At 51.3% G+C, this 21,161-nt stretch overlaps 1 protein-coding gene across 7 annotated transcripts; it reads left to right on the forward strand.

The window, feature by feature from the left end:
* Nucleotides 1–131: 131 nt before the first annotated feature.
* SH2B1 (SH2B adaptor protein 1) lies at nt 132–17,594 on the forward strand. 7 transcript variants are annotated; one of them, XM_081132992.1, is made up of 10 exons: nt 132–236; nt 11,319–12,346; nt 12,608–12,709; nt 12,949–13,040; nt 13,150–13,325; nt 15,170–15,373; nt 15,553–15,764; nt 15,902–16,129; nt 16,530–16,629; nt 16,810–17,594. In XM_081132992.1, coding segments are annotated over exons 2-10 (2,055 nt in total). In that variant the 5' UTR covers nt 132–236; nt 11,319–11,407; the 3' UTR covers nt 16,812–17,594. The 7 variants fall into 7 exon arrangements, with proteins under 7 accessions (XP_080989118.1, XP_080989122.1, XP_080989119.1 ...); XM_081132996.1 differs by having other exon boundaries at nt 225–413; nt 15,902–16,073; XM_081132993.1 differs by lacking the exon at nt 132–236 and adding an exon at nt 255–413.
* The last annotated feature ends 3,567 nt before the right edge of the window (nt 17,595–21,161 follow it).

Raw genomic sequence — 21,161 nt, forward strand, 5'->3', positions numbered from 1 at the left:
ACCAATTTTTATGGTCATCTCGGTCGACTTCCGGGCGCAGACGGAAGACGTCAAGGAAGGTGAGCGCTGGTTCGCCGGGGCGGAGGTTTCCGTAACGGACTCGGGCCTCGCGGGAGGAGGAGGGGGCACGCAGTTCTTTCCGGCGGCGCTGGGGGGCGATGCGAGCGTCCCATGATGCACCAGCGCCCCGAACACTCGTGGACTCCGGTGGTTCCTAGAGCGGCGGGCTGTTTGCGGTTAGCGGAGGAGTAAGGGAGGGTTGGGCCAGGTCCGGAGAGAGGCTCTCAACCTCCACTAAGCATTGGCGGCCTCGGCGCGGACTGCTCAGGGACGTCCAGGACCCGAACCCCTGGAGTCCGACCCACCGCGCGGGTCTGACGGGAGATCTGGCGGCCCTTGTGCCGCAGCGGGAGGTAGGACGAGGCCCCGCAGCCAGGCTGAGGAAGACGGTCCTGGGCGCCTTTTGGGGGTGGGGCTCAAGTGTGACCCTTCTCAATGCTGAGCCTTTGTTTTCTTATCTGTAAAATGGGATTACAGTAGTAATATCTACCATATAGAGAGATCCTGACATCCTGCTCGGAGAGTAAATGAGCTGAGGAGGAGGCAGGAGTGGGGTCCTGGGGCCTATCGGTCGTCCTTAACCCTCAAATACCCGAATACCTGCGCTCCTCGATCACAGCCTGCGGGTACAGACGAAGCTTTGCCGTCCACCCGTGTCGCCCCTCAGCAGTCGAAAGAATAATTACCTTGATGGTTGGTTGCTCTACCCACTCACCCAATTTTACTGATGACACAAAGGGTGAGGGCCAGCCTCAGGTACCTTTAAGAGCAGCTTGAGTCTTGTTCCCGCTTGTCCCCAGCACCTAACCCAGGGTGGGGCACCTAGTGGGTGTTCAGTAGATAGATGTCTGTTGACTGAATAAGTGCAAGAATAGTATACAACCTTTAACTTTCACATCCATCATCTCATCACCCTGGGATGGTAATAGCGGCTGCTTACTTAACCCTGGTTAATGTTGTCATAATTCATCAGATTCTAGGACTCAATTGACTTGACTGTGTTTGTTTCAAAAAGATTTCCTGATTCTCCGCCATTAGAAATTATGATTCAGTAGGGTTTCTGGGCACAGACAGGGAAACCATATTTATTTATTAAACACACACACACACACACACTTACTCTTCTTAAGCTCAGAGCTTATTATGGATCAGGCATTGTACAAATGCTTCATGTTGGTTCACAGTCAATACTGCCAGTGTTGCCCTGTGTGGTAGGAGCTGGTATTTCCCCCATTTTACAGGTGAGAAAACTGAGCATCTGGGTGATTAAGGAACCCAGTACAACGGAACTCCAAAGTGTGCGCTTAACTACTACACTGTACTATAATTTAAGTGTCATTTTACTACTCAGATAAAATGAGGAAGTTGCAAGAGTTCTGTCCTCCTGGTCCTCCAGCCCATCAGCTCTGCTTAGTAAGGGGCTGGTACAGTATAAAAGGTTGGTTTTTGTCTCTCGGTCACCCCACTCCTGGAAATTTATCCTATGACACTATTGGCCACTAGTGAGTTGTGAGATTTTTGGGGGAATGGTAAACTTTATTCTTAAAGAAACTTAAAGCTTTCAATTTTAGTGATGCTGTATTAATTTTAATGTGTATTAGGTTGAAAAAAGACTGGCATAAGTAAATACTTTAAAAAAATGAATCCATTTTAAAAACAGTATTTGGTAGATAATATTATGGGCAATATGAATATATGGCAGATTTGGGGGAAGATGGTACATGAATAACTGAGATTTGAGAAATAGTGCTCAGGAAGGGCCAAAGGGAGAGAAGTTTTTATAGAGCTGTTGATGTAGCATCCTCTGTAATAGGAGTCTTGATTTACAGATGATGGAATTTACATTGGCTGACTTAAGTGGAAGAGGGATTTGTTTAAGGGTATTAGGCAGTTTACAGAATTGTGGGATGGGCTGGAGAAATATCTCCCAAGCCCAGAACTGATCTGATAAAACTGCTGCTACCACCACTGCCACCAAACACTAAATGCTGGGATTTAGACTTCTCAGCAACAGCTACTGCTGGTGGCACTGATGCCACTGCTACATCAAGAAAGGGACCTCTTCCCCACCCCCCACCCCCAAAGCCTGGCAAATTCAAAATCTCACATGGATGTATCTGATTGGAGAAACCTAGATCATCACATGTCAGTGTGTTTGTATCAGAGCAGGCTTAGAGATGTATTCTGACTTTGATGTTGGGGGGCAAGACTGATAGAGAATTTCCCCAGATGCCCAGCTAGACCTGTGACCAGTATCATATGAAAGAGTGGAAGGAACACAGATGCCCAGTACATGGATATGGTAGCATAAATTTTGGCACAGCCACTAGGTGAAATACTGATGGAATGGGTTCAGACTTGCAGAGACAAGGGTTGCCAACCGCCTGTGAAAATGCTTGTGAGCAGTGTTAAATGAAGAGGAAGACTTGCTGCTGTAGAAAAGGTGGGAGTGGGGGTGGGGGACAGAGGAAGTCGAAAACAATTACGACTTTAGGAGGCTGTGAATTTGCTTGGAAAAAGAGAGATTTTTTCTCTCAAACATTTAAGTGATTATAGTTAAAAAAAGAAAAGTTCTTTGTATAGAATCTTGAACTCTTTAAAAAAGATGCTCTTGAAATCACATGGCCTTCTGGGTGTTCCAGGAGCCCATTCGTTGTGCTATGTGGCAGACTCTTTGAGCTTCCGCTTAACAGCCATTTTCTATCTTCCTGTAGGCAGGGCTCTGATATTGTTCAGAGTGGCCCTTTTCCCATTCTGGGAATAAACCCTGACAGGTCTGGTCCACTTCTGGTGGTCCTATTCTTCTTGCCAGGAGGTTTGTTTAAGGTTGGGTATAACTTCTTTGGGGCCAGTGATTAGTAAGAGATCTGCTTGGGGGGGCTTCCAAGAAAGGTTTCTCATTAAGAAGGAAACACCAAAGAAATGGACCTCCTTCTGACTCTGAGTGTTCCTGGGTCTGGATGGGGAGCCTAGAACTCCTGTGTCCATCTTTCTCCCAGGTGATAGTGCAGCCACAATCCAGAAAAGAGCAAAGGGAAGAGGACCTTAGAAGGCTGGACTCCTTGTGATGTGTAATGACAGTGTGCTTATTGTTTAAGCCAGACTGTGTCAGAGTTGTCTGTTACTTGCAGCCAAATGTGTCCTAACAGATACTCTCTTATAGTGCTTGGTATTCTGAGACATACTCCACCTATTTGAGACTAAGTGACTTGGGTAGGCGAGGACTGGGCTTCCTTTATTTCCATATCCTCTGTGCCTGGCCACTGCAGTCCTCTGTGAATGTTTGCTTTGAATTAATGAGCCTTCCAAACTGAAGGGTGCCACTATGTGGTGCCCCAGAGTTAACATATCTAAGACAGGTTCTCAGTTCTCTTCCACACTCTCCTGACACATCTAATAAACGGCATCACTACTCACCCTTCTTCCCCTTACTCTACACTTAACCCAGTACCCAGTCCTGCTGGTTCTGTCTCCAAAATATATCCTGAATGTGACCACACCTCCCTAGCTCTACTGTGGACACTGTGGTTCAGTCCGGGATCATCTCTCATCTAGGTTACCTTGTGGATTCTCCAATGGGCCTCCCAGCTTCTGCTCTTATTCTCAATACCTGTCAAATCCATTCTCCACATAGCAGCCGCAAGTCTTTAAAATGTGGGTGAGAAATTAATCCCCCTCAATGACTCCTTATGACACTTAGTATAAAAACCAAACTCTTTACTTGAAATGGGTGAATTGTATAGCAAGGACATTATATCTCAATAAAGCTGTTATTAAAAAATCTGAACTCCTGTGGCCTACAGACCTCCATTATCTGGCCCCTGGCTACCTCTTTGACCCCCTCTAGTATGGTTTTCCTCTCCCTCACAGCCACGCTGGCCATCCTTCTGTTCTGCAAACATCCCACAGTTGCTTCAGTGTCTTGGGTGTTTTTCCTGTAGCTTTCCCCGTGGCTGGTGCTTTCTCCTCATTCAGGCCCCACCTCAGATGTCAATTCTTCTACCTAAAGTAGCCTCAGGTCATCCTTTTATCAGTTGTCCCCTTTCATTTTCCTCATGGCACCTAAATATCCAAAATTACAAAGTTTGCTTGGTGGTTCTTCTGTCTCACCAGCTCATGACAGTAAGAACTTATTTTTACTCTGAGATCAGTGCCTGCAGGTGGAGAAGTATTTGTTGAAGGAATTACGTACTGAACCATTTCAGCTGCGCATTTGCGTTGGGCTTGTTAAGTTCTGATGTTTTCTATGGAAAGCAAATTGTGTATTCACATTCATTTAAAAAATAAAGGTGAGTCACTAACTCTGAGGGCCTCTGTTATCTCTAAAATGGGGATGGAGTGGCAAGGTTAAACTGTATGATTTCTAAGATTTCTTGTAACTCTGACTTCTAAAAAGAGGGTGGTGTCTGGTGTAATTGAAATGAGTACTGGGCTGGCCAGCAACTTAATGGCAAATTGATGATTTAGACTCAGAGCTTTGTCCTCAGTGTCACTAAACTGACTTTGGAAGCTCAGGGACATCCTTCACTCTTTTCCCTACCAGCCAGCCTGGCAGTGCTTCCTCAGAAATCTCTCTGGACATTCTCCTTGGTACTTACCCACTGCACTACCCTGGCCAGGTCAGCACCAACCCTCCCCAGACCACTGCAACAGTCTCCTTTCAGCCCCCTGGCCCCATACTGGACCTGGATGCCCTTCCAAACACAGAACTTTAATCACACTCATGTCACTCAGATGTGACTGGAGACTCTCCAGTTGAAAACACTTGGTGAATGTCACACAAAAGGCACTTGAGAGGTGGCCTAGGTGGTTTGGCCATGCCTGGCTTCCTGGAGGAAGACACACTTTGAAGCCTGAAACCGGAGGAAAGAAGATTGACAGAAGTGAGGGAAATGGTGTGTGTAGGTTCAGAGGCAGAGCCTAAGTAAAGCTGGAGTGCTTTAGGCTGCCAAACTGTCCTGATAGAACAGAGTATGATTTGGAGAGCCAGGAGGGCCAGAGCAAAGCACCACGGCTGACTTTGACATCCCAGAAAAGAAGACAAAATACAAGAAGTCCCCTTCTCTTGGGGTGGGGGAGGGTCAGGATGACCTCTAAAAGAATTCCACAAGCAGCTATTTTCCCTTCAGTCAGACTCTGGTTTTCCTTTAAAGAGTCACCTTCTGCCATCTTCTGCCCATCCCAATCTCAGATGGGTCCATGATCCCGTGTTTACCAGTCAGCATAATCTATCCCTCCTGGTCACAAGTTCAGGGTTAGTATTGTTTCAGCCCCAGCCGGTGTACTGAAGTTCAGTCCTGGCGCTACCTGCCCAAAGTTAGCATAGACCCACAAGTTGAGGGCTCAGTCCTTGACAAAACTGTCCCCACTTCAAATGCCAACTGCAAGTAGAGTCCCCTAGCCACAGATCTGGTAGTTTCCCATGCACCGCGCCCCCCCCCCCCCCCCCCGCAGGTTTGATAATTTGCTAGAACAACTCACAATGCAGGAATGCACTATACAATTATGGGGAGGCGGGGGTTTGTTTTTAAATACATTTTTATTGATATGGGGGGGAGAGAGAAACATCAATGATGAGAAAGTCACTGATTGGCTGCCTCTTGCACGCCCCCTACTGGGGATCGAGCCCACAACCCAGGCATGTCCCCTCCTAGTTCATAGGTTGATGCTCAACCACTGAACCACACTAGTCGGGCTACAATTACAGTTTTATAATCAAGGATACAAGTCAGGGACAGCCAAATGAAGAGACCTAGAGGGTGAGGTTTGGGGGTTCCAAATGTAGAACGTCCATTCCCTCTCCCCATGGAATCAACATTTCACCCTCGAACATCAATGTATTCACCAGCCAGGAAGCACCATTGGGCTTCACTATCCAGAGTATTTATTGGGGTTTCATTACTTAGGCATGATTGATTAAATCATCGCCATGTGACTGAAGGCAATCTCCAGGCCTCCTCCCCTCCCCGGATGCTCAGCTGGCTCAAAATCCCAATCTTCTTATCACAACATTGGTCTTTCTGGAGACCAGCCCCCATCCTGAAGATAATCTAGGGGCTTGCCATGAGTCACCTCATTAGTAAAAACTCAGAAGGGGCTCATGAATAACAGACACTTCTATCACTCTGGAAATACCAAGCATTTTTAATCCTTGGGACAAAGATCAAATTCTTTATTATACAATAAATGTTCACTAGGTGACCCAAGCTGAGCTGATGAAATTGAACCCTATTGCATTTGTTGGAGTGGTTGGGAAAGCTATGATCTTTTTCTTCTAGGGTTGTTAACCTGGTAATCTTGCAGGTACAGGCAGCCATCTTGCTACCTATGAGGGTACAACCTGCCTGAAAATGAAGATAGTCCAGAAAAAAAAGCAGAGCTAAGGGAATGAAACCAAGTTCAAATAGACATTGTTTGAGCTTCTGGCTCTAGCCATGCCTGAAGTCATTCTATCTTTGATTTTTCAATTTTGTGAACCAACAAACTCCCCCTTTGTGTTAAACCAACTTTAAATTGGAGTTTCCATTGTAGCCAAAAGCATCCTGAGTATTACATGCCCTGTTATTGAGGAAGAAGTGTTTCTCACTTTCTTAGTACCTTGGCTGAACCTGGGCCCTGGATCCATCCTTCCCACCTCCCCAAAACTCACTTCCTTCAGGTACCATCTTTTCTACTGGCTCCTTTCTCCTTAGACTTCTGACATAATTAGGTCTCCCTCAGGATATCAACAAGCAAATAATTCCTCCCTCTCAGACTACAACCCACTATCTCTCTTTCCTTTCCTTTTTGGTCAAACTGTGTAGGACAGCTCTCCTCCCTCCTCCCACTTACCTTCCATTCATTCCTCAGTCCTCTACCATTTGGCTTCTGCTTACACCACTTTCCTAAAATTACTTTCACCAAGATCACTCAGCAATGGTAGTCATCAGTGTCTTCTATAGAAGACTATAGCAGCACCATGGATCTCTGTTTATCATTTGTTTTTGCCCATTCCCCACCCCTTACCGCCCCCCCCCCCTCCAGACATGCACTCTATACTCCCACACCTGGTCCTTGGTGTGTGGTTTCTAATAGAACTTCCAGGAGGTTTTCCTTTTTCTTTGTTTGTTTGTTTGTTTGTTTGAGGAATGCCCTCAGGCTACTGGAGGCTTTTGGAGGCTTTGCCTTGGAATTGCCATCTTCCAGGGGCAACCCTTGGTCTACAGCTGAGTGATGTTGGTATATGTAAGGCCCAGTTCCCTTGTTTCCTGAGGCACAACTTAACATCCAGAGCTCCCCTGTGGGATCAAGCTGCCGGAGCTTACATGCTTGGTTTCCTCTCCTGCTTTTCCCACTCTTACTGGTTTCTTCTGGTAGCACATTTTAAGTAAATCACTTGCACACAAATCCTCATCTCAGGGTCTGCTTCTAGGAAACCTGACCCAAGAAATCATTTCAGCACTTTTTACTCCTCTTTCTTTGCCTATTAAATGTTGCTTGTTCCCTGGAATTAGGCCCTGGCCCTCTTCTCTCTACATATATTACTTGGACAACGTCATTCATATCCATGGTTTCAACAACTACTCATGTATGATTACCACTAAACTGCTTTGTGCAGCTCAGACCATAGACCCATCTCTGCTGGAGAGCTCCATTTGGTTGGCCATGGACACCTCCTGTACTGTCTAATACAGTAGTCACTAGCCACATGTTCCTTAGTCACACTAGCTACATTTCAAGGGCTCAAGAGCCACATGTGGCTAGTGGCTACCACACTGGACGCTGCCAGTATAGGACATTTCACTCATTGCGGAAAGTTTTATTGGACAGCTTAGACACATTTCCAAACTTAACCTCATCACCAGCCCTTTGCTTTCCTGTATTCCTCCACTGTGCCTCTGTCCTAGACAACTGTGGGTCAACTACAGAGGAAAAGTGTGTTAGGGTACCAGGGAAGAGGAAGATGACCACAGGACTAGTCTTTTTCATCAATATCTTTCTCTGAACTGGGAAGATGGATGGATAAAGATGGTGACAGAGACACTAACAAAGGCCATCTGTGAGCTGATGTCTGGTTAGAGCACAGGTAGAGCTGGGGGGGACTAAGCTGGCTAGGCCAGAACTTGCCCTCCCACAATGAATTTTTCCAGCTCCATCTGGCAGCCTTAGCCTTGCACAAACATTCTTGAGTTAAGGCATTTACCCAACTCTTGGGTGACTTGCCACTGTATTCCAGGATGAGTGCTGAATCCAAACCAATAAGCTAAAGTCAGTTCTGGAAATACTGCAAATCTCAGAGAAGAGGCATGCTCCTACTAGAGTTGCTAAGCTATTAGGACTTAAGTTTGGAGCTATGGAAAGCCATTTTTGCCACTAAGAGAGGAGAACCTGCCTGTGAAGCCAAATGCGTGGGGAAAGCAGAGCTTAGAGAAGGTGACCACAGGTCCTGATGTCTTTTGGCCCCTTTATTCAGCTAGTCCTGAAGAAGTTAATCTACTCTGGAATTTTCAACTGCTTGAGCGAATAGATTCCCTTATTGCTTAGGCAAGTTGGGGTTGGTCAGAGACTGAATTGACAGGGATCTCTTCGTGCTCAAGATTTAAACTACCCTCTACAAATTCGTGATTCTCAGTTTCTCTATCTGGCCTTAATGGCTCTCCTGAGCTCCAGACTGTATGTCCGTCTCCTGACGTCCATGAACACGTCCAAAACTGACATTTCTGGCTCTCCACCTCACTCCTGCCTTTATTTCCCATCTCAGAGATGGAGCCTCCTTGAACTTCCAGTCCGTTTCCTCAGAGAAGCCAAGGTCGCAAGTTCAGGCTCCGCCCCCTCGCGGGGCCTCACCAAGGTCACCCGAGTCTTCCCTCGACCAGCTCCTTGGGGGCGGTATCCCCGAAGCCAACAGCAGCCGGGTCAGGCGCTCTAGGCTGCAGCGGGACCTTCAAAAAAGCCTCATCTTGCTGGTTTCGGGTACCAGGTGGCCTCTAGCCTTCAACAGGCCCTCGGGACTGTACCCCCTGAAGTGGCTTCTCTAAGCTTGACTTCTCTCCTTTATCCCGAATTTCCTCCGGGCGGACACTCTGGTGGGACCCAGCCCCCTTCCACGGCTGCTTCTGTCACCGAGCCCTCCAAGGGTCACACCCTCTTAGGTCTTGAGAGTAGCGTGGAGTGAGGGGATGGCGGAAGCGAGTGTGAAGGTGCCCTTCCCTCTCGCCGCTCTTCTCTATGGTCACTTCCTTCGGTGACGGAAAAAGGGGGTCCCCGAGCCTGCGCAGAACTAGGCTGGGAGATAGTCGCGGAGGGGGGGGCAGGGAGCGGGAGCTGCCGCCGCCGCCGGAGCTAACCGCGGGGACCGAGATGCAGGTGGGACCGGAACCGGAACCCCCCTCTTCAAGTCCTTCTTCCCTCTCCGCGACCCGGCCCCGGCGCCTCCGAGGAGCCCTGGGTGGGAGCGGGAGTCGGGGCCCAGAGGCAGGGGGGCGTTCGGCCCGGGAGAGTGCAGGAGACGGGGCTGGTCCCCAGGAGACTGCGGCCCGGGGGAATGGGTGGGTAGAGGGTGTCCAGGGAGTAGGGTCGGGTCAGAGTGGACTGCACTGGGCCCGAGGGTCCGAGCCTGGAGCGGAGCCTGCACCCTCCACCACTCGCCCTTTGGGAAGTATCAGAACTGAGCCAAGAGGCAGGTGCACGGGGCAAATGTGTCTGAGTCCTTTTTGACAGAAGAGAAACTGAGTCACCAGCTCAGGAGCCGCAGGGTCAGCGAGCCTGAAGGGGGCTGGGTCTGCCTGTGGTGTAGAGGGTTGGGTGGGCCTGTGTGAGCTGAGGTGGCCTCTGCCTGGAGATTGGTTTCTCTTCTGTGTCCGCACCTTTTGGCTCAGTTCCCCTGTGCTCCATGACTCTTGCATCTCCTGGCTTCTCGTTGGTTCGGAATTGCCCCTATGGTTGGAGCCATCTGAGTTTAGGGCCTAGCCAAGGAGGAAGAGGAGGGGTTGCTGACTGTGGATCTGAATAAGAGTCTGAGGTTTTGGGGAGAGTTTCTTGAGCTACCTTCACCCTAGTCCTGGTGCTAGTCATCTTCCAGTGTAATATGGGAAAGGAACAGTAACAAAAGAGCCATGGGTTGTAAATTCCATGCCCATCTCTGCCATTTGCTATTTGTAAGACCTCGGGCAATCTCTTCTTTAATTTCTCTTTTAGAGAAAAGATAGTAATAATGGCAGTCATTTATTTTGTGCTGTGTGTCAAGCACTGATGTGTTCCACTTAATTCTCCTGATAATTCTAAGGGTTAGGGATCATTAGCTCTGTTTTATAGATATAAAAACTGAAGCTCAGAGAAGACATTATTTTTCATGATCACACAGCTAGTAGGAGTCAGAGCCTGGATTTCATCCCAAGTCTGACCCATGGCCTTAACCAGTAGGCTAGCCAGCCTGTAGGGTACACTCTACAGTGAGAGACGAGGGAGGTAAAAAGTCCTAGGGCCCCATCTTCCTCTTATGTTTTATTTAGTTTCTGGCCAGCAAAGACTTGCCATGACCCAACCCATAGCCTTTCCTCACCTGGTGCTGCTGCCTCTGAGCCCCAAACTGAAGGGGCACCAAAGAAGTGGGCTGTGACCATTCCAAGCCTTCCTTACACAGCACTTGTTTCAGTTCACCATCCATCCATCCATCCTCAGTGAGCAACCACCCTTCTCAGAGCGGGACCTCAGGATACATGAGACAGGATCTCTAAGCTCTACAGGCCTAGCTCCTCTGAGAGCTGGGCAGTGAGGGGCTATGACTGAGGTTGGTTCAGTGAGTCCCTGGGAACAAGGACTGTGCAGTGGGGGAAACAGTAGGTCTGGAGGTCTGAAACTTTTCTGAGCCTCAGTTTCTTCATCTGTTTAGAGGTTATTAAAACCTCTCACAGGGAAAGGTAAGAACACAGGAGAAGCATGAGATAAATATTGAAGGATCTGTTTTAGAGAAGGGAGGTGATGTGAAACAGACTCCTTTTTAGAGGAAGGTGCTCCACAGCTGTTTATCACTCCTGGAATCAAAGCCTGGGAAAGTGGGTTGGGAAGGCAGCAGGATAATGCAGACTGGACATTGGGGAGCCGGTTGACTGGGGCTTGTGGGGTGCAAGGGTCTTGGAAAGGTAGAAAAGCAGTTGGTGTTCTTCCCCATTGCTCTCTGAGGAATCTAGACCAAAGTAGGGAGTCTGGCTCAGGTGGGGCTCTGCCCCCAGTCCCACCTCAGCAGTGACTCGGTGTATGTGCCTCTCTTCCTTCTGCAGCTGCTGCCGCTCACCCCGTGTCTTCTGGCCGCTTCCCTCTTTGCTGCCCCTCCCCATAGGCTCCCCCTCTCCACCTCCTGGGGACCATCATGAATGGTGCCCCTTCCCTGGAGGATGGGGCCTTCCCCTCTCCTCCCCCCTTGCCACCACCCCCTCCCCCTAGTTGGCGGGAGTTCTGTGAGTCCCATGCCCGGGCTGCTGCCCTGGATTTTGCCCGACGTTTTCGCCTCTACCTGGCCTCCCACCCCCAATATGCCGGGCCCGGGGCTGAGGCTGCCTTCTCCCGCCGTTTTGCTGAGCTCTTCCTGCAGCATTTTGAAGCTGAGGTGGCTCGGGCCTCTGGCTCCCTCTCACCACCCATCCTGGCTCCTCTGAGTCCTGGTGTGGAGATCCCACCACATGACCTGTCCCTTGAGAGCTGCAGGGTGGGTGGGCCCCTGGCTGTGCTGGGCCCTTCTCGATCATCTGAGGACCTGGCTGGCCCCCTCCCTTCCTCGGTCTCTTCCTCTTCTACGACCTCCTCGAAGCCGAAGCTAAAGAAACGCTTCTCCCTCCGCTCAGTGGGTCGCTCTGTCCGAGGTTCAGTCCGTGGCATCCTGCAGTGGCGGGGGACCGTTGACCCTCCCTCCCCAGCCGGGCCCCTAGAAACCTCATCAGGCCCTCCAGTGTTAGGTGGAAACAGCAACTCCAACTCCTCAGGTGGGGCTACGACCATTGGCAGGGGACTGGTTAGTGATGGAACGTCCCCGGGGGACAGATGGACTCACCGTTTTGAGAGGCTGAGACTCAGTCGGGGAGGAGGGACCTTGAAAGATGGAGCAGGGATGGTGCAGAGGGAAGAGCTGCTGAGTTTCATGGGGGCTGAAGAGGCAGCCCCTGACCCAGCTGGAGTGGGCCGGGGAGGAGGGGCAGCTGGGCCTACTTCAGGGGGAGGAGGGCAGCCTCAGTGGCAGAAGTGTCGCTTACTGCTTCGAAGTGAAGGAGAAGGAGGAGGAGGAAGTCGTCTGGAGTTCTTTGTACCACCCAAGGTGAGACCCAGAGGAGGGGGGTGACTGGGAGTGAATGATTGAGCTGCCAGAGTGGTAATAGCCCACATACATAGCTTTGCTTGCTTTAGTTTTTAAAGCTAGCTCCTGATAAATTAGTAGCTGTGGGCAGGACTGAAAAAGTAGTGTTATTCCTTTTTGTCTAACTCCCTTAAGGCATAGAAGGAAAGCTGAGTCTCTGGAGGGAAGGGAAAGATGGTTTTTACCCCCCAAAAGTCTGTATCTCGTTCACTTCCATCCTAGGCATCTCGGCCTCGACTCAGCATTCCCTGCTCTACCATCACGGATGTGCGGACAACAACGGCCCTGGAGATGCCTGACCGGGAGAACACATTTGTGGTTAAGGTGGGAGCCCCGAGCTCCCCTGCCCCCTTGGAGTACTTATGTTGGGGAGAAAGCACTTAGCACATATGAGCAAGGGACATTGGTGGAAGGAGGTGCATGTATGTCTGGTTCCTTGAGAGTATGTCCTTGAGGCTACTCTGGGAGGAGGGGAGAGAGGGAGGATGTTCTTGTTCTCATTAGGGATGGCTTAAGGCCTCAGGAAATGGTAATGGCCTGTGGGCCTTCTCTTGTCCCCATAGGTGGAAGGCTCTTCGGAGTATATCCTGGAGACAGCTGATGCTCTACATGTAAAGGCCTGGGTGTCCGACATCCAAGAATGTCTGAGCCCGGGGTAAGGAGCCTCATTTCTGCACTGAGAGAGCCAGGGGCTGGGGTGGGAGCAGCCTTGTGCCTCTCACCTGGTAACTTTCCTCCCAGCGCCATTTTCCCTGTCTCTGCAGACCCTGCCCTGCTACCAGTCCCCAACCCATGACCCTCCCTTTGGCTCCTGGGACCTCATTTCTTACAAGGGAGAACACAGACAACCTGGAACTGCCCTGCCTGAATCACTCAGAGAGTCTGCCCAGCCAGGATCTACTGCTAGGTCCCAGCGAGAGCAACGACCGCCTGTCACAGGGTAAGGGTGGAGCCTTAGAGAGCTGTGAACCTCAAAACCTGCCATTGCAATACCCCCCTGCTGACAGGCTCCATGCCCTCTCCAGACTCTACTGTGTAACCCCATTCCTGCCCCTCAGCTACCCATTCCCACCCACCAAATGTTTGCCTTTTGTCCCTAAACGTGCCAAGCCACAGTTTGTTATAGGACCATCAGCATCACCACCCCACACAAGCTCCAAGAAACTCTTAGCCTACCTTCTATGCCCAGCCTTGTCACCTTTTCCATAGCCTTGTGCAGACCACCACTCTGGCTGGAGATACAATTCTCTTCTCTAAGCTTCCAGGACACTTTGTATATATCTTTGTTTTGCTCTTGCTCTGTGTCTCTATGCATGTGTTGATGGTACCAAATTTTATTTTGACTGTCCTTTTTGGCCTGACTAAACACATGCATAGCTTCACCCACACACATCAACACAGAGACTTGTAAATTTACCTGACCCTAGCTCACCTTCCTAGATTCCACTACACCCTTTCCTCATGGCCCTCCCTTCTGAGTTTCAGTTTCACAGTGCCTAGCACACAAGCTGTATTCGGTGAGTACAATGAATTATAGAATCTGATAGCTAGAACGAACCTTACAAGCCATTCATTCCAATCCCCTCTGTTCTCAGCCAACTAATACCAGAGAAGAGAAGTGGCTTTTCTGATGTCACCTGAGAGTCACTAACAAAGATGGGCTATACCAGCTTGATGCCTGAGCCACTGCTATCTACATTGCACACATACCTGTCTTCTGAGCAGTGACTATGTACGACATTCCTGTAGGCTCAGGCCTGCCACTCAGCAGACATTTGGGAATGCCCTAGTACCTACCTGGCTCTATGCTAGGCTTGGGCAGGATGGGGGAATGCAGACATGGCTGAAATGAGCTCTTTGCCCTCCATGGGCTCACAGTCTAGCTGAGCAGACAAGACATCACTCTAAAAGGCAGGACTTTAAAATGGAGAGTCTGTGCTTAGTGTCCCCTGAGCAGCACAAGCAGGAAGGAAGTGCCTTGGGAGCTCAGAGGAGGAAGAGAACTGGGGAAGGCGGAGTAGACAGGGAGTACTATACAGAGAAGGTGAGAGAAAAGAACACAGCTTGGAGAGGCACATGGGGAGAGCAGAGACCTGAGATGCAGAGCCTGGGGGATTTGGATAAATTGGATGGAACAGTGGGCTAAAGTGGAAAATATATCAATACAAGATACCGTGAAGATTAAGTTGGTTGGGTCAGGGGGCATTACTAGAAGGAGGCTCTTTTTTTATCTTTTTTTTTAATCCTCACCTGAGGATATGGTGTTTTTTTTGTATGTATATGTGTTTTTTATTGATTTGGGAGAGAGAGAAACATTGATCAGTTGCCTCCCATATGTGCCGTGACTGGGAATCAAACCTGCCACTGTTTGGTGCACGGGATGACACTCCAACCGAGCCACACCGGCTAGGGCTAGAAGGAGGCTCTTTGATGCCTCTGAGAGTTGGAGGCTTTGTCCTATTGGCCAAAAAAAAGAATCCCTTTTTAAGACAAAAAATATTTGAGGGATTTTACCCTCCATTTCTGCAACAATAGCTGTCAATTCAAAAAAGATGGAGGCACTTTTGGATTCTAGGACCTCCTTTCAGTAACTGTAGTACCTGAGCAGTGTATGAAACATAAATTGAAAAAACATCAGGGGTCCCTGCCTAGAGAAGGGTCTAGCAACTGACCCTGCCAGTACACACAGGGCAGACTGGCTGGTGGGGAGGTGGCGTAGGCAGACCACTCCTGTCGAAGAGTAGCTTCTCCAGTTCTCAGCTTTGTCCTCTTGTTTTTTTCCAGGGGCATATGGGGGCCTCTCAGACCGCCCTTCAGCATCCATCTCACCTAGTTCTGCCTCCATTGCTGCCTCCCATTTTGACTCAATGGAACTGCTTCCCCCAGAGTTGCCACCCCGCATCCCCATTGAAGAGGGACCCACAGCAGGAACAGTTCATCCTCTCTCGACCCCCTACCCACCCCTGGACACTCCAGAAACAGCCACAGGTACCAGAGGTTTGAGTGTGTCTATGTCCAGGCCTGGTTGCCCACCTACCTGAAACTTCTGAGGGATCTGACCCAGGGGGAGGGAAATGACACAGGAAGGGAAAGCGAGGCTTTTCTTCTCCTAGGATGGGGGAGGCTTCCTTGACACCCAGCTTTCCCTCCCTCTCTCCTTCCTGAAGGGTCATTCCTGTTCCAGGGGGAGTCAGAGGGAGGTGAGGGGGACCAGCCCCTCTCGGGGTATCCTTGGTTCCACGGGATGCTCTCTCGACTCAAGGCTGCCCAGTTAGTACTGGCTGGAGGCACCGACTCCCATGGTGTTTTCTTGGTACGTCAGAGTGAGACAAGGCGGGGCGAATACGTCCTCACTTTCAACTTCCAGGGCAAGGCCAAGGTGAGTGACTGAGGAAAAGGCTCTGTTCTCCACAGAGAGCTTGCGGGTGGAGTGGGGAACGTTGCCATCCGGGGAGGTGTGTTTGGTAATTGGCAGTGGCTTGGGTTCCTGCTTCACCTTGCTCATCCTGCCCTCAGCACCTGCGTTTGTCGCTGAATGAGGAGGGTCAGTGCCGGGTCCAGCACCTGTGGTTCCAGTCCATTTTTGATATGCTCAAGCATTTCCGGGTGCACCCCATCCCTCTGGAGTCTGGAGGCCCCAGTGATGTTGTCCTTGGCAGCTATGTTGTGTCCTCCCAGCGACAGCAGGGTGAGCAGAGCAGGTCTGCAGGGGAGGAGGTGCCCGTGCACCCAAGAAGTGAGGAGGTGTGTGTGCCAGAAAGGTGGGGTGGGGTCGGTGAGGAGGAGAGGCTTTGTTAGGGAGAGAAGGGAGAGCAGGGGCCTGTGTGGGGGTTCAAAGGGAAAGAAGTACGCTGAGAGGAGGCAGGAAGGCAGAGAGCTCCTGGCTGGAGTCGGGAGGAAGCTGAGTGGGCTGGTGCATTCCCATTCCATCAGACTCCTCTGTTCCATCATTTGTCTGTCTCCTCAATACATCCTCCCCAGCCTTGTCTTTGCCCTTCCTCACCGCCTTGCCTTGGGCCTGCCCTTCTTGGGAATGCTCGGTTTGATCCCCTCCCTCTTTCCTTAATGTTTGATGTCCCTGTCTGATCTCTCCCTTTTCCCCATCCCAACGTCCCATCTGTCCCCACGTTGCCCCTCCCCCCAGGCCGAGAGCAGGCCGGGAGCCATGCAGGGGTGTGCGAGGGAGATCGATGCTACCCCGATGCCTCCTCCACCCTCATGCCCTTCGGAGCGAGTGACTGTGTGTAAGTGTGGTCCTCCTCTCACCACCGCCCATGATCCATCTTCCATGGATGGGGGGTTGCTCAGGAGATGGGATGTGGGGGAGATAGTACATGGCTCCTGTGGGGATAAGTGAAGGGGAGGCTGCTGCAAGAACTTGCCTCCCTCCACAATCAGTCTGTCTTCTTACCATTCCTATCCAGAACCGAGCACCTCCCACGACCCACCCCCGCCCCCTGAACCCCCTTCGTGGACAGATCCCCCACATCCTGGGGCAGAAGAGGCGTCGGGGGCGCCAGAAGTGGCGGCAGCAGCAGCCACAGCAGCCAAAGAGAGGCAAGAGAAAGAGAAAGTGGGCAGTGGAGGGATCCAGGAAGAGCTGGTCCCCATGGTTGAGCTGGTCCCCGTGGTTGAATTGGAAGAGGCCATAACACCAGGCATGGAGGTCCAGGGAGGCCCTGGATCTGGTGGGGTCCCTGAGGCAACACCGATGGTGCAGCTCCAGCAGTTACCACTAGGGGGCGATGGAGAAGAAGGGGGTCATCCCAGAGCCATTAATAACCAGTACTCCTTTGTGTGAGACACCCTACCCCAACCCTTTCTCCACTTTCTTGCTCCCCAGCCCTCAGTTCCTGAGACTGGGGCTGGGCAGGGACATAGAGGAGCGGTAGGAATCCCCTCCCCATATGCTTCCTTACCCTTGATGGCCAAGGGCATATATGTTGGTACAAGAAGAGGTTCAATAGCCCTGTTAACTCCCCAGTTCATACACTACAGGTGCCCTGTCCCCTGGGGAGGGTATTTGGGCTCCATTACCTCTCCAAGGGGCTCTTTGGTCAGCCCCACCCCTGGGGGCCATTTCCCCATTAACTACCCCCCAGCCCAAGGAGGGGTGAGGGGGAAGGGCTGTCAGTTAATATTAAGGTGGTTGTTGTTGTTGTTTTAAACAAAATGGAGAAGCATAAATAAATAAAAGGGTTTATCTCAGTTCATCTTGGTGGCTGTGGCCAGTGTTTGCAGTGGGGGCTGGGACAGGCGGGTCAGGAAGGTAGCCCACTGGTGGTGTGAGCTCCAGAGCTGAGAGGCCGGAGGGCTGGGTCAGGTGAAGTCCCTGTTGCACCCTAGTCCTGTACTTTCTGTCCATTGCTCCTCTGGACTCTGCTGTTGAGTGGTAAGTGCAGAGCCAAACAGTGCTTTTCGGAGTTTCCAGCCAAGTTCTCTTAATGGGACAGGACAGCGAACAACAGGATTGACGATCTCCAAGGACCCTTCCTGCTCTGAATTCTTCAGTTAAGGCTTTCTACCCTAGGGAGAAAGCAGGCAGAGAGAGGTCATGGGGGTGGGGCTGGGGACATGGTGCCTGTGTTAGGAGAGATTTAATGTGGCAGCCACAGAGTCTGGCTGCAGAGGGGCCCAAGGTCAGGCTGACTCTCCACCTCTCAGAGCCAAGCTGGGAAAGTGGAGGATACATGGCAGAGAGCACTGGCTTCCACTCGCGGCTTTGCCTCTCATTTGCTGTGGCCTAGTCCCTCTAGGCCTCAGTATCCTCATCTATGAAATAGGAAGTTACATCTAGGTTGGAGCTACTGACATGATTTGCTTGACCTGGATAATGTTTCCATTGAAATTTCACATAAAAGTTCAGATTATTGGCTTCTCTTGAAAATCAGACGATCCAGCCTCATGCAGTCCACCTTCCACATTTTCTCCATCCCCGCCAGACCACTTCACTCACAAGACTTGCCTGGCCCTGTGGGTATTTGAGTTGCAACACCTCCCTTTCCTCCTTCTCGGGTCTCCCATCACCACCACCCCAAATCCCTGCTTAACCCAGGCTCTGCTCTGTGAACTGCAGCTGTGCCCTCCTCCAGTGGAGGGCAACCCCCTCTGCGGGTGGTGGGTGTCAGCAAGGAGGGGCCAGATTCAGAAGACTCTTACCTATTTTTTTGGTGGTGTTAATCACCCCCATTGATTTTTAGAGAGGGAGGGAGGGAGGGGGAGAGAAAGAAACTTCAGTGTGACAGAGACACATCGATTGGCTGCCTCCCACATGCACCCCGCCCAGGGCTGGGTTTGGAGCCTGCAACCCAGGTATGTGTCCTTGATGGTGAATCAAACCCATGAGCCTTTGATGTGAGGGCCGGTCCTCTAACCATTGAGAAACACTGTCCAGGGTAGACTCAGCTATTTTGCTTGGCCCTCTCCCTTCCCCATCTCCATCCAGCACTCCCTCTCACCATTCTCCCTTTCCCTCCCAGGCAGTGTTGAGCCTATACTCTCACGCCCCTCAGCTTCTGCCCCCACCTCCAGTTCCTACCCATGCTTATGACCTTGCTATTCTGGGCCTTGTGTCCTGTTCGGAGATGGACAGGAGACAGCTGGGCTCACAGGCTACCCAGGCTTGGGGCTAGCTGGGGGAAGCCTGCTGGCTCTCCCAGTTTTGTCTAATCCCCGGGACTCCCCCAAACCTTGGCCTCAGGATACTGGGGATAGAATCAGCCTTGCAAAGGTGGGGCTGGTTTAGGGATCTGGGAGCTATGTATCCTAAATGTGAGTTGGTGAGGGAAGACTATGGCACCCCAGTGTAGGCAGGGCCTGATCCTCTCCTAATCTAGCAGCAACTGGTACTGCGAGGCTCCCCCTTGCCCTAAACCCTGCCAGCCCTCTGGAACTTGCCTTCTGAAGATGGGTGGGGAGGGGTTCATGGACCCCTCCTATACCCCAAGGTTTGCATGTCTTGGCTGGAGGAATCTAAGACTGTTTCCCTCTAAACTTTTATGGGCAGTTCAACTCAAGTTCGGAACTGGTCAGGGATTGGCCAGGCCCTATCTCCAAACGAGACCTCTCCCGTTCTAAGCTTCACCCTTCAGATAGGAAGCGAAGAACACCTTCCAACCCTGGGCTTGGAGACCCCAGTGGGAGGAATCCAAGAGAGCAAGCGCCTCATTGCGCAGCCTTCCCCATCCCTGTTCACACCCTGATGATGATCCTTTTGCGGCTCTTGGCTGGCGGCTTTCCCTCTCTGGCTTCAGTTCTCCCTCTGGGAAGTTGAGGGAGGTAGAAGGGACTAACCTTAAAGGGCCCTGTTGGCAGCAGCATCCTGTAAAGCCTGCCTCCTTTCCTCAGCATCATGCTCTCAACTCCCTTGAAGCTGTGATCTGTCCAGTCTTCTCCCCCTTCTCCATGTTTGGGCATTCCTGCTCCTTTAAGACAGTGCTCCTGTCACTCCTCCAGGTAGTGGCGGGGAGAAGCCAGCCAGTGCAAAAGGCTTGGCAGATGCTGAGCCTGATTCTGGCCTAAGTAGGTGGATGGGTGCTGGGCCAGGTGGAGGTGCCTTGTCGATGGGCACTCATACCGCATTGTCTGAGCCCCCCTTTCCAGGTCACAGCAGGATTCTGCTTTAGAGGAGGGGTTTGTTGGAACCATGAAGAGGGGGAGGGAAGGAGCACCATGTCCTCAACTCACCCAGGAGACTGCCCTCCCCTAAATCCAGGAGGAGGAAGGGATGAGTGTGGGGGACCTAATCCTTAAGTGCCATCCACTCCTGCTGGCTTACCTACTCCCCAAAAGTGGTGCTTCCCTTTCCTTTGCCTCACTGCCTCCTATGCCATTGTCTGCTTAGGAACTTGAGCACCAGAGAGGGAGCAGCCTCGAGAATCCATTCAACAGCCTATAATCCTCACTGTTCATTTCAGGAAACTGAGGCCTAAAACGAGGAAGGGCTTGAGGTCAGGGTCATGAGGCTGCTTCCTCTCACTGACCTTTCACCATTACTCTCATTGAACCTCTCTCTGCTCTCCATTCTTTCCCCACTCACACCCCATGCTACCCTCCTGTTTCTCCAGCAGCTGCCCTGGTAATAACCAAAAGATGCCCCCATCCCAGAGTGGGGGTGGGGGGCTCAGAGCAGCTGCTTCTCTGAGGAAGCTGACACCAAGGCCAGCCGCTCAGCAACAACTTGTGGCTTTGCACCCAGCCCTGGGCCCCCACCCACCTGGCTGCCACATGCCAGCTCCCTGCTGTCCCTTTTCCCCACTGCTCAGACTTCCCTCTGACCCTGGTAGCTCTGTCTGCTACCCCAGCTCTGTTCTGTCCTTATTTCCCCTAGACCTGTCCCCATCAACCTGCCCCTCCCCGCGCCTTTGGTCTGAAGCCAATGCAGCTTCCCCAGGCCCCTTGGTGCCTTGATGCCCCTTCCCTCATGCCTCTTCTGATGGAGTATGCTCAGGGCCTGAGCACAGAGCTTTCCTTCCTCCCTATGAGGACAGATACTTCAGGGCCAGGTGGAGTGCAGACCACACGCTATCTGGGGTCTGCCAGGTAAACCCCTTGGGTTAAAGAGAGCAGTGTGGGTAAGGTAACCCTTACTCCATGACTTGGGGTGACCCCTACCCTCATCCTAAAACATTTATCCCTCCCCTTCTGCCATCAGCACATTCTGTAGCCTCTTGGGTTACCTTGATGCCTGGGTATCCCATTTTCTTGGGGGGGGGGATTCACTGTTAGGGATGGGGGGGCCTGAAGGCTATGTTCCCAGAGGCTGGGTTAGAGCGAT

The sequence above is a fragment of the Miniopterus schreibersii genome (assembly GCF_964146895.1).
Source record: "Miniopterus schreibersii genome assembly, chromosome: 3".
NCBI classification, from domain to species: Eukaryota; Metazoa; Chordata; class Mammalia; order Chiroptera; family Miniopteridae; genus Miniopterus; species Miniopterus schreibersii.

Coding starts and splice junctions, on each gene's coding strand:
- SH2B1 (XM_081132992.1), top strand. CDS start 11,408: ATGAATGGTGCCCCTTCCCTGGAGGATGGGGCCTTCCCCTCTCCTCCC. Junction 12,347..12,607: donor AGTTCTTTGTACCACCCAAG/GTGAGACCCAGA, acceptor CTTCCATCCTAG/GCATCTCGGCCTCGACTCAG. Junction 13,326..15,169: donor CAACGACCGCCTGTCACAGG/GTAAGGGTGGAG, acceptor GTTTTTTTCCAG/GGGCATATGGGGGCCTCTCA.